General features: G+C 46.7%; 1 protein-coding gene across 1 annotated transcript in view; it reads left to right on the top strand.

Annotated features, from left to right (window-relative positions):
• The window catches only part of LOC112547596 (BICD family-like cargo adapter 1), a 293,330-nt gene that overhangs the window by 141,426 nt on the left and 139,442 nt on the right, over nucleotides 1-12,462 (top strand). The window contains exons 6-7 of the mRNA XM_075897779.2: nucleotides 8,743-8,913; nucleotides 9,656-9,874. Of these exons, the coding sequence (XP_075753894.2) occupies nucleotides 8,743-8,913; nucleotides 9,656-9,874 (390 nt within the window). The remainder of the gene's footprint in view (nucleotides 1-8,742; nucleotides 8,914-9,655; nucleotides 9,875-12,462) is intronic.

Here is a 12,462-nt window from a genome sequence, read left to right as displayed (position 1 = left end):
ACTCAGCTACACAGGTGTCTATGACATGAGATTGGGAGTGGGTGGAAGGGCTGAGCCTCCAATCCAGGAGACCAACCCACAGGAATTAACACCTCTCCAAAGATGGAATGATCATTCCAAAATTCCCGCTATCAGTAGAGACCACTCCCCTGCCATCATCCAAGGTGAAGACATTCAGTCTTTGAGAACTGCGGCTCTCACCCAACAGGGCACCTGTGACACAAGCAAGTCTCCTATCAGGGCTGCAACTTTCATGTTGAACACCATGCCAGTATGATAACACCATTCCAGACCAATGCTTGCTCAGACATTTTAGTAGTTTTTAATAGATGGCTGAGTACAACAGTGAGGACCTAACCAACTATGTTGCTGAGTTAAGGTGATATCTAACTTGCTTAGATATGAGCCCTACTCTCACCACAATAAACGGTCATCCCTGCTACTAACAAATTTTCAACCCCGTCCCTATTATGAGATTTGATAGCTTGAGTAATGGCATTTACAACTGATCCAGTGGCTCCTCCCCAGGTGACTATATCAATAAAACACTGAAAGCCATGGCAGCATTATTAAGATGAGACCTCTAAAAGAACTTTCAAGTCTCAGAAACCACTCAAAACAATTAGTAGATCACAAAAAAAAATCCTACATCAATTTTAAACTGGGAATATCAAATGAAAACACTTAACAATATTGAGAATGGCCCTCAAGGAGTCCATAGGGTAAACAGAGATTATTGTGCCCTATGTTGAGTGTCACCCTTGTATACTTTTACTCGTGACAGGTGCACCCAAACTGGAATTCCAGTGACCCGGGCCGCTGATGGAGTTTCCAAGAGAACCATGTGAGGTCCAGTCCAGGCTGGTTCAAAGGTTCGTTTTCTATAGGCTTTCACCAGCACCTGATCACCGGGCTGCACCTCACATGTGTCGTCTTCACTGGCCTTTGGGTCTGGTTCAGTTCGGGGGTCTTGTGAGACACACTGAGATAACAATTTGCAATATTCAGCAAGCTGGTCACCCATGACATACAACTCCCCCGCTCCAATGCACAGATTTCCTGGCGTCCTCATTGCCCGCCCTGTCAGCATTTCAAAAGGAGATAAGGAATGTAGATTAGTAGGACTGGATCTCATAGACATGAGAACCACTGGTAAGTTGGTGACCCAGTCTTTCCCTGTAGCAGAAAACGTCTGTTTGTTTTTAATGGTTCGGTTAGCTCCGATTTACCCACAAGTTAATATAATCATGTACAACCCCAAACGCATATCTAGAATCAGTATATATGTTTACAGCATGACCTTTCGCAGCTTCACATGCTGCAACTAATGCCTGCAGTTCTGCTACTTGTGCAGATGCCCCAGGCAAACTGCCGTGTGCCACCAGCTGTCCATCTTGAGTACAAACGGCCCATCCTGTGTGTCGCTTGCCATCCACATAGAAGGAAGAACCATCCACGTATAGGCAAGGGGCACCAGGTATTTCAGTTTCTTTTACCAATGGAAGGTCCATGGGCTCTGGGGATGGTAGGGACAGTGGAATTTCTGTTTGATCCCCAGTGCCATGCATACCGTTTTCATCACCTTCCCTGTAAAGTGGATACCTTGGTCGCTATCAATGAAGCATGGAAATCCCCATCGGGGAATTATTTCGGTCATCAATATTTTAGCTACATCAGACGCAGTGGCCTTGGCCACTGGGAAAGCTTCTACCCACTTAGTAAAGTGATCCACGATCACCAGAACATATTCTTTCCCTCTGCACCTTGGCAGAGGTCCAATGAAATCTATTTGTAACTGTGTGAAGGGCTGTGTTGGTCTTGGCTGATGTCGCATTCTCACTTTCACTGTGGGAGCAGAATTACATTGAGCACATGTTACACACCTCCTCACATAATCATGCACATTTGCATTAAGCTGAGGATGCCACCAGGTGTCCGACATCCGGTGGATCACCCTCCGTGCTCCATCATGTCCCAACATGTGATATATTTGTATCATAGTTCCCATCAGCACATTTGGTAACACTAATGTGTTTCCTGGGCCTCTTCAAGTGTTATCATCACACAGTTTGCCCCCATTATCCATCCATCACCACGTCTCTGCCCTTGGTGCAGCGTGTTGGATGTTCTGTAATTCAAAAAAGTTTGGGGTTTTTATGAGAGGCTGTGTTGCAGCAATCAATTGCATCTCTTTACCTTCCACTGCTGCTCGTTTAGCTAGTTCGTCTGCCCTTCGGTTCCCCTTACTATGAGGGTCTGTCCCTTTTGTGTGGGCCCTCACTTTTATCACTGCTAATTCAGTAGGTTTCTGCATGGCTGCATGAAGTTTCTCCACTATTCCCCCATTTTGTATTGGGGATCCTGTACTCGTCAGGAATCCCCGATTTACCCACAAGTTAATATAATCATGTACAACCCCAAACGCATATCTAGAATCAGTATATATGTTTACAGCATGACCTTTCGCAGATTCACATGCTGCAACTAATGCCTGCAGTTCTGCTACTTGTGCAGATGCCCCAGGCAAACTGCCGTGTGCCACCAGCTGTCCATCTTGAGTACAAACGGCCCATCCTGTGTGTCGCTTGCCATCCACATAGAAGGAAGAACCATCCACGTATAGGCAAGGGGCACCAGGTATTTCAGTTTCTTTTACCAATGGAACGTCCATGGGCTCTTCCTCAAGGCAACAATGATGTGGGTGTCCCTCATCTGGGGTAGGCATGAGGGTAGCAGGGTTTAACGATGATGCTCTTTGCAGATGTACCGAAGGCATTAGCAAGCTCGTTTCCCATCGAGTCCATCTTGCCACATGGACTGCTGAAGATTTCTTCCCTGATAAAATAGCAAGGACGGCGTGAGGTACAACAATATTTACATCCTGTGAACCAATAAGTGGTGTGGCCTGATTCAGGGCCATAGAAGCTCCTTCCATTGCCTGGACCCATGGTGGCATTGCTTGAGTGACAGCATCTCGTTTAGAAGAGTAGTATGCTACTGGGTGCTGTTTGTCCCCATGTTTTTGCGTTAACACTGCTGCCATATGTCCCTCACTGACATGTGTGTACAATGTAAAAGGCATTAATGGATTAGGAAGTTCCAACCCTGGGGCAGTACTTAGCCTTTGTTTCAATGTGGTAAATGCCTGTTCACAGTCAAGTGTCCATTCAATTGCCTCATGTGGTCCACCAGCACCCTTCAGGAGATTATTAAGGGGCTGGACAATCCTTGAATAATTGGGGATTTGAGTTCGGCAGAAATTGAATAGCCCCAACACTTTCCTAACTCCCCTGACCGTAGTTGGTCGTGGGCAGGCATTAATAGCCTCAGTGCGGTCAACAGTTAAACGCTTGTACCCTTTGGATATTAGGTACCCCAGATATGATACTTCCTCCTTTGCAATCTGAGCCTTTCTAGCATTACATTTTACCCCACTGTCTGCCAAGTGCTTCAGGATCACTTCTAAGTCTTTCATGTGCGTTTGGCGATCTGGTGAAGAGATAAGAAGATCATCATCATACTGTACAACACAAGAAGCCATGTCTGGCAGCTTTGCCAGCACATCAGCTAACGCTCTATGAAACAAAGTAGGTGAGTTATGAAAACCCTGGCTTAGGCGAGTAAAAGTATATTGCTTCCCTTTAACAGTAAATGCAAACCAAAATTGACTGTCAGGGTGCACAGCAACAGACCAAAAGTCATTGCTGATGTCCAAGGCTGAAAACACTACGTGATCACTAGGTACAGTAGAAAGAATAGTACTAGGGTCTGCAACTAGGGGGGTGAGTCTGTCTGCATGTATGTTAATATTTCAATAATCAATGGTAAGCCGCCATGATCCATCTGGCTTCTTAACAGGCCAGACAGGTGAATTACATTTTGACTGTATTTCTTACAAAACTCCTCTCTTTAACAACTCTTTGACTGTGCTTTCTACTGCTGTCAGGGCCTCTGGCTTAATTGGATAGGGACGTGTGGGAGGGGGAGGGTTTCCTGTAATCACCACTGGTGGGACATTCATCAAACCACAGTCGAGTTTATCGGCTGCCCACACTCCCTCTGGTCCTGGCAGCTCAGGGAGCACCTGCACAACACACACACGCTCACCTGGAGAAGAACAGATCAGAGGCACATTAGCACTAGACTTTTGAGATGGTATTTGCAATGAAGGTGACTCACCCTCTCCAGATTCAAATGACATCCCAATTTTCGTAACATGTCAATTCCCATTATTGTACCTTCAGCTTGTTTTGGTGCATAATAAAATCGCCCCATCCAAAAACGTTCTTCTGTCTCGATTAAAAGAGGCTTTGTCAGATATGCTTTCATACTTGCTCCCCCCAACCCTGTTAAAGTAGTAAATTTAGAAGTCAAAGGTAATCCTGGAATATCAGTAATGGATACTGAAGCTCCCGTATCTATAAGGATTTTACACGACTTGCCCCCAATCCTAGCATTTAGATACGGACGTGCAGATGAACCATACTGGCTCACGGCAATGGGGGCCGAAAGCCCCCAATCAGGGGATTTTTTTCATGGAGTTGAGGATTTGTATTAATTGGTCCCGAGACATAGTCTCAAGAGGGTCTTTACCCTTGTTACTAGGGCAATCTTGGACCAATGCCCTGTCTGGTCACACTTCATACACCGATCAGCTCTTCCACCCCCCTTTCTTATAACATTCCTTTTTGTTATGGCCCAACATTCCAGTTACTACAATTACCACCTCCCACATTTGCTGCTTTAACTACAGCAACAAAGTTATCTTCCAAACTCATGTTCAGTTTCCCTTTTCCTTTCTGTCCTCGGGTTTGCATTCTGTGCACCTTTCCTCCTGTATCCTGTTCCTGATTGTGTTTGCTAATGTTTGAAGCCCAAGTTAATAATTCAGCATAACCCGGAGGCTGAAAGCCAGTTTTCAGGGCTGCCTTATAAGGGCCACATACCCCGTCAAGTACCCCCTCTATGAATACAGCATCTTCACGAGTAGCATACTGTTGCCCCCCGTACTGTTGATTTAACTCAAACTTGTCTTCCACATATTTCTCAAATGGCTCATTTGGACGCTGTTTTCAGTTTGCATATAATGAGTACAAGTTAGTACCTGGCCCCAAAGCCACTGTTACAGCCTGTCGGAAATTCCGCACTGCAGTCTCCATATCAGCTGAGGAGGCAAAAATAGCAGTTGCCCATGCAGAGTTATTAAAGCCACCAGCAATTCTACTCCAGGCTGTGCCAGGACATTTTGCTTTTACCATGGTGAAAACATCAAAAGCATGCAGGCCTCCCACTACCATCCGCTCCTGCACCTTTTCCCAGAAGGGTAGGTTCGGGTTATTAAGCTGCAAAGATGGCATTTCTTTTAACATGCTCCGCAAGTCAGATGGACTCATAGGAGTGTGCTCCAGGCGACTCACAGTAGCAGGGTCCCCTTCCCCTTGATTAGGATTAGGGACAGTGTGCACTCTCACTGGAGCCATAAAACCAGACTGATATCCCCTCATTCCACATGTAGGGTCCAAAGGTGCTGAGGGACAAGATCTCTCTTCCTGCAAGGCTGTTTCTTTATAGTTTTTTGCTTCTGTTTGCAGTTTTTCTACCTCTGCTTCTGACTCTCCCACCCTTCCTTTTAGCATATCACACTTTCTAACCAGCTGTTCATAATCAACAATTAAACACATACCAGCCATTTTGTCCTTCTCTTTACTGTCTTTTAACCCCATACACCAACAGGCAACATAATATGGATGTTTAGTTGGGTAATCAGCATGTGTTGGATATCCTTGTTTCAATGCCTTGTCATACTGTCATACCCAGCAACCTCACATCTACACTGAGGACATCGTCTTCCTCTGATAAATATTGTGGTTTATGCACAAAATCAGTGTTGCCCACCTGTAATGGGGGTTGGTCATCCTTCTTTCTTTCAGTCACACAGCCAAAATATCTCAACAAGAAAACTAATAAACTTACTGCTACAATAGTCATAAAAGCACTAATTAAACACTCTTCATATTGTGGATCACTAAATCCCTTCATCTTTCCCGTTTTTTTAACCTAAATATCCTCCAATCTCAAAATCTTTAAATACAATTCTGTTTACAGACTAATAACAATTTCCAATTAGGAGATCTGGGCCAGCCAACACATTAACTAGAGGTACTTATGGCTATACCTGCCCCTACATTAACTGTTGGTCCTTATGGCCTCTTTGATTTCCCACTTCAACAACACTTAGTCAGAGGAACTTACAGCTTAACCCACCCCCACACTAAGTACAGTGTCTTAAGACTGCAACCAAAATGTTTCGAAACTGCAACAAACCCCTTAAATTCCCCAGCACCCAGATTCACTTACTACAAAAGGTGTGAGAGTCACCAGTCAGGTCAGGGACACACAACCAAATGAAAAATGAACAAAATCACCCTCTAATTTGATTGTAGGTCTTGATCCTGAAGGATATTTCTCACCCTGCTCGCTGCGCCAAGAAACTGTTGGGATTTTGTGGTTCCCAGAGAGTCAGGTGCTGGGCAGAATCAAGGGTCTTCAATTCAATTCAATTCAATTCAATTCAATTCAATTCAACAAGACTTTATTCAATGTGCACAAGGGGAGAGCCCCTGGTACTAAAATCAGCCAGAGCCCCTCGAGCAAGGAGCCCCTCCCCTTGCTGTTTTATAGCACATGGCAGTTACATAACAGGTTATATAACACAAACTTCTAAACCAATCAGATTCAACCTTTCCATATATGGCTTTGTCTGTCACATGCTTGTACTTCTCCACCCCACATGTTGAGTTCACCCCCCTCCCCTTGGCCTTTTCTAGGCTGTTGCTAGGGTGGTGAGCCACCGCATGCTTCTTTATGCATATCTACTTTGCAAACCACATTTTGTTTAAAATGAACACATGCATACCCTTCAGAGGTGATGTGTAAAAGGGAAGTCAAATCCCCCGGAGCCATTGATTCCCCTATGAGGGGCACGTACAATATACATACATTGCTAATGCTTAGATATATTTGCTATTTGTATAGGAGTAAGACATGACAAAGGTCAAGGCCTGTCACAGGTAATAACTTATAATAAGGAGACGAGGGGAAGTGAAACCAGTCTTCTGTTAAGTAAAGATATGGATAGATTCCACATCCTTTAAACTTGTGACCGGCTCAAGCAGGAAAGGAAAAAGGGAAGTATGGCTCGCCCATTGTTCAGCAAAAGTGAATGAATGTAACACAGCTGTAACGGCAAAGTCAGCAAGTAGTCACTGTATTTAACCTCATTTGGAAAATTAACCTGACCTATAGGAATGCTAAATGTCAAAGATGAAGTAACCTATCATGTTAAGGCACCTAAACCAGGAAAGATGTGAACCCTATAAAAACCCCTGCCTATGAGATGTTGGGGGTCGGCTCTGCTTTGAACATTGAGTTCCTTAGCCGTACCTTGGTTGCAACCAATAAACTTGAGTTGGACCCAGCCAGAAAGTGTGACTCTCTTCTTGGGGTAAATCAGACTAGCCTCCAAGGGGACGAAACCAGCAATTTATGCAACAGAGGTCAGAGGTGAAAGTAAGCTGGTGCACCGCTCCAGCAAGAAGTTAGCCAGCTGGGGCACTCAGCTGCAGTGGGAGAGGCAGCACACTCCCAGCCTGGCTCCTGGGACTTCCTGCAGGCTTCCATGCGAAGCAGCAGGCAGGCAGGCTAAAGGCAGTAGTTGGAGGTGTGCCCCCCGTCAGGGACTGCCCCAGCCTCTGAGTCCCCTCCCCTGAGTGCCATTTTGGGAGGGCGGGGGGGGGGGGCGTTGCAGCCACACATACCAGGGAAAGTGCACACCCTGTGTGCATTCCTCCTCTGTCCCTCCCCTGGGTAAAGGGGAGGGAGAGGAATGTAGCAGGCTTTGCACTTTCCCCTTGCTCCCTGATAGGGGAAGGGGAAGAAGATCAACAGTAACCTGGTATGTGCAGCTGCAACACCTCCCCCCCGGGCTCCTGAAATGTCACCTTTGCCACTCCGCACTCATCCCTACACATACCCAACACCCTGCTCTGAGCCCCCTGCCCTGACTCCTGAACATCCACCAATCCTAACTTCTGCACCCACCACACCCCCAGCCCTCTGCCTTGAACCTCTCCTCACCCCTCAAGCTCCTGTCCTGACCCCCCCTACACTTAAGTTTCCTACAGATACTGTTGTGTTGCATTCCCCTGGGGGGCGGGGCTGAGGGCAAGGGGTGCAATAGGACAGTACCTGTCAGAAATTTAAGTTATCCCTCACAGGGGTGAAACTATCTGAAATATTCACATAATCAGAGTTAAAAATTAGTAAAGTGGTTCTCTGTGAATTTTAGATGCGGTGGATATGTTGGGGTTTCAATGATCAGGGTTTAAAACTATATCCCTTTGAACCACAAATGGTTGTGTGATTTTTTTTTAATTCAGTTGTTTCTGTGTTGTCTAATTAACTGGTTTTTCCTTAGCTCCTTCTGGAATTCTTTATAACACATTTTAGGTATAACTAACCTAGTGATTGTGAGCCTTCAACATATTTTAGATCCCAGCTCATGTGTGGTTCTTTTCAAGTTTTGGTAACAATGTCATAGACAAGCCAGCAAAGACTGTTCTTCCCACATGTGGAAACCCTCTTTTCAGGGCTCCCACCAAGGTTCTTCATGAGCTGAGAGATTCATCTTGGCCTCAATCGTAGTCACTAGTTTTGTTTTTTTCCTTGGATTTCCTTTGGAAGCTGCAACAAAGTCATCTGGAGCTCCAGGAGGTGCAGCTGTCCAATCGGCAGCTCCAGGGAAAGGTAGAGGAGCTTAGCGAAGAGAGAAGTCTACAAATTTTTAACACATCCCTGCTATCTGAGATTGAGCAGAGCATGGAGGCAGAAGAACTGGAACAAGAGAGAGAACAGGTATGACCATCCCTACCCACTGGGAAAGTGTATGAACCTTTGTACATGTGTACCACATGAATGCACACGTGTAAACATTCACAGGTAGTAGCTAGAAAGCATGGCAGACTAGTGCAAACGGCAAGGAATTGCACCACACAAAGCTGCTACTGATTTCAGTTAAGAAACCCATAGTCGCTGCCTATTCCAAACCACACCAGTCATCCAATATTTCTTTTTCATCTGATATAGCACTGCATTAATACATGTGCACATGCTTATGTGAACTTACATAGGAGCACACCAGTTAGAGAGAGAAAGGACTGCACTGCTAACACATATTGTAAAATACATTTAAAATCCATGTGCACACACACACACATATAAAAAGAGCAATGGCCAAATAAGTCCTGGCTGTTCAATGAGACAATGTGATCCAGTGGACACGGTGCTGGGCGGTATATCAAGACATCTGGGTTCTATCTCAATCTCTTATGCTGACTCACCATGTATCACTAAGCAAATAAAGTAATCTCTCTGTGTCAGTTTCCCGTTCTGTGCATTGCAGAGAATGATATTTTGAGACCTCTAGATGAAAAGCGCTAGATAAGTAATTGTTGTTTTCATTAATGTTATAGCTAGACTAGGGTGCATCAAAGAACTTTTCTAGCTAACAACATGGCCACATCCTGGAAGTCTACAAGCAATAGAATCTCATGGGTCCCTGAAGTCCATGGACTAATATAATGCTGTCTTGTTCCAGCTGAGACTGCAGCTCTGGGAGGCCTATTGCCAAGTCAGATATCTCTGCGCTCATCTCAGAGGACATGACAGCACGGACTCTGCAGTCTCCACAGACTCCTCCATGGATGAGTCTTCAGAAACCTCATCAGCCAAAGATGTCCCTGCTGGCAGTCTACGTGCCAGTCTCAATGAGCTGAAGAGACTGATTCAAAGTGTTCTGGATGGCCCAGACTCCACGGTAGGGAGTTGGACACAGAGCAAGGTGTTCAGTGTCAGTGCTAGCGCTAGGCAAGGAAGAGTCTGGTATGCCTGGGTTATTTTAGACCCTTAAGTCTGTGGGTTTCCAGAATTCTTTCATGTCCTTGAAGATTGGACATCAGGGTATGCAACCCATTTGCAGTGACCTCAAATAGGCCAGCATTTAGACATGCCAACCCAAGGGATTTAAACTTATGACCTCAGAAGGTATAAAAGTTCTGTTTAGATACTCATCCAAATCTCTCTAGTCTGGAAATCACTCTAGAAAATTAATGTGCTCAGTTTCATGCAAAAGTTCTAGACGGTGTTAGTTTCAACCAGCTTGAAAATATTGCAACCTTGTTTAAAACTGCAATGATATTCTTGATTTTTCACTCTCACCAATTTCTTTATAAGGGTCCCCTATAGGTTGCGTCTAGACTGGCAAGTTTTTCCGCAAAAGCAGTCGCTATAGACAGGTAAAAACTGTTTTGCGCAAAAAAGCCCCGATGGTGAAAATGGCGATTGGGGCTTTCTTGCGCAAAACCGTGTCTAGATTGGCACAGACGCTTTTCCACAAAAAGTGCTTTTGCAGAAAAGCATCCGTGCCAATCTAGACACTCTTTTCCGCACATGCTTTTAATGGAAAAACTTTTCAGTTAAAAGCATTTGCGGAAAATCATGCCAGTCTAGACGTAGCCATAGAGTGTGGTTAGACACAAACTCCTGTGATAGAGTCCTCCTCTGATGGCTTATGTATGAGAGAGGGAAAGTTCTGCAGCAGCATAGTACCTACTGTTTGCCTTGAAGTACTGAGGATAGAAGCAGAATTCAGAATGTTAGTGGAATAGGTGATTACTCATAGACTCATAGACTCATGTCGTCAGAGGCATGTAGATTAGACACATAGGAAAAGGCAAATGATCGCAGCTTCATTTAAATTTACATGGCTGCCGCGCTGAGCCGACAAACAGCTGATCAGCTGTTTGTCCGCTCAGCGCGCTAGTCTGGACGCTCCCCTGTCGACATGAAAGCCCTTTGTCGGCAGCCCCGTTATTCCTCGTGGGATGAGGTTTACCGGGGCTGCTGACAAAGGGCTTTGATGTCGGCAGGGGAGCATCCACAGTAGCGCGCTGAGCGGACAAACAGCTGATCAGCTGTTTGTCGGCTCAGCGCGGCAGCCATTTAAATCGTGGCTTCATTTGCCTTTGCCAAAACAACAAATCTACATGGCTCCGTCGACGGAGCCATGTAGTTTAGACGTACCCATAGACTTTAAGGTCAGAAGGGACCATTATGATCATCTAGTCTGACCCCCTGCACAGTGCAGGCCACAAAATCTCACCCACCCCTCCTAGAATAATCCTCTCACCTATATCTCAGATATTGAAGCCTTCAAATACTTTGAAGACCCCAAGATGCAGAGAATCCTCCAGCTGTGATCTGTACCCCATGCTACAGAGGAAGGCGAAAAACCTCCAGGGCCTCTGCCAATCTACCCTGGAGGAAAATTCCTTCCTGACCCCAAATATGGCGATCAGCTAAACCCTGAGCATGTGGGCAAGACTCACCAGCCAGACACCCAGAAAGTTCTCTATAGTAACTCCTATCATCCCTCCATTGACCTATTCCCACTGATAATGAAAGGTCAATTAGTTACCAAGATCATGTTATCTCATCAAACCATCCCCTTCATAAACCCATCTAGTTTAATCTTGAAGCCAGATAGATCTTTTGCCCCCACTACTTCCCTTGGAAGGCCGTTCCAGAACCTCGCTCCTCTAATGGTTAGAAACCTTCGTCTAATCTCAAGTCTAAACTTCCTACTAGCCACCTTCTATCCATTTGTTCTTGTGTCCACATTGGTATTGAGCTTAAATAATTCCTCTCCCTCCCTGATATTTATCCCTCTAATACAGTGGTCCCCAACACGGGGCCATTTGTGTGCGCCCGCCCGGCCATTTGTGTGCCGGAGCCGGCCCGGGGCGCATGGTAAGCGCCGCCCCGGGAGCACCGCCAATTGGCCACTCGTGCCCTGGGCGCTGGCCCCGGGCGCGCGGCGCTTGGGAGGAGGGGGGCGCCGGCCCCGGGCGCGCAGCACTTAGTAGGAACGCCGGCCCGGGCGCATGGCGCTTGGGGGAGGGGGGCGCCGGCCCCGGGCGCGCGGCGCTTAGTAGGAGCGCTGGCCCGGGCGTGCGGCGCTTGGGGGAGGAGGGGGTGCCGGCCCCAGGCGTGCGGCATTTGGAGGGGGCGCTGGCACCCGGCGCTTGCAGGGGGGGGCCGGCCCCGGGAGCACGGCGCTTGCGGGGGGGGGCGCGGGGGGGCCGCCCCTGAGCACGCGGCTATGGGGGGGGGCCGTTCGCCCCCAGGCGTGCATGTGTCCCCGCCCCCTGGCACCCGGCAGGCGAACGGCCACGCCCCCTGGCGCCCGGCAGCCTCTAAAGGTTGGGGACCACTGCTCTAATATATTTAAAGAGAGCAATCATGTCCCCCCTCAGCCTTCTTTTGGTTAAGGTAAACAAGCCAAGCTCCTTGAGTCTCCTTTCATAAGACAGGTTTTCCATTCCTCAGATCATCCTAGTGGCCCTT

Source organism: Pelodiscus sinensis, chromosome W, assembly GCF_052426305.1.
Source record: "Pelodiscus sinensis isolate ZL-2025 chromosome W, ASM5242630v1, whole genome shotgun sequence".
Taxonomy (NCBI): Eukaryota; Metazoa; Chordata; order Testudines; family Trionychidae; genus Pelodiscus; species Pelodiscus sinensis.
The sequence above is the reverse complement of the archived record's forward strand: the minus strand, read 5'-3'. Positions and strand labels throughout refer to the sequence as shown.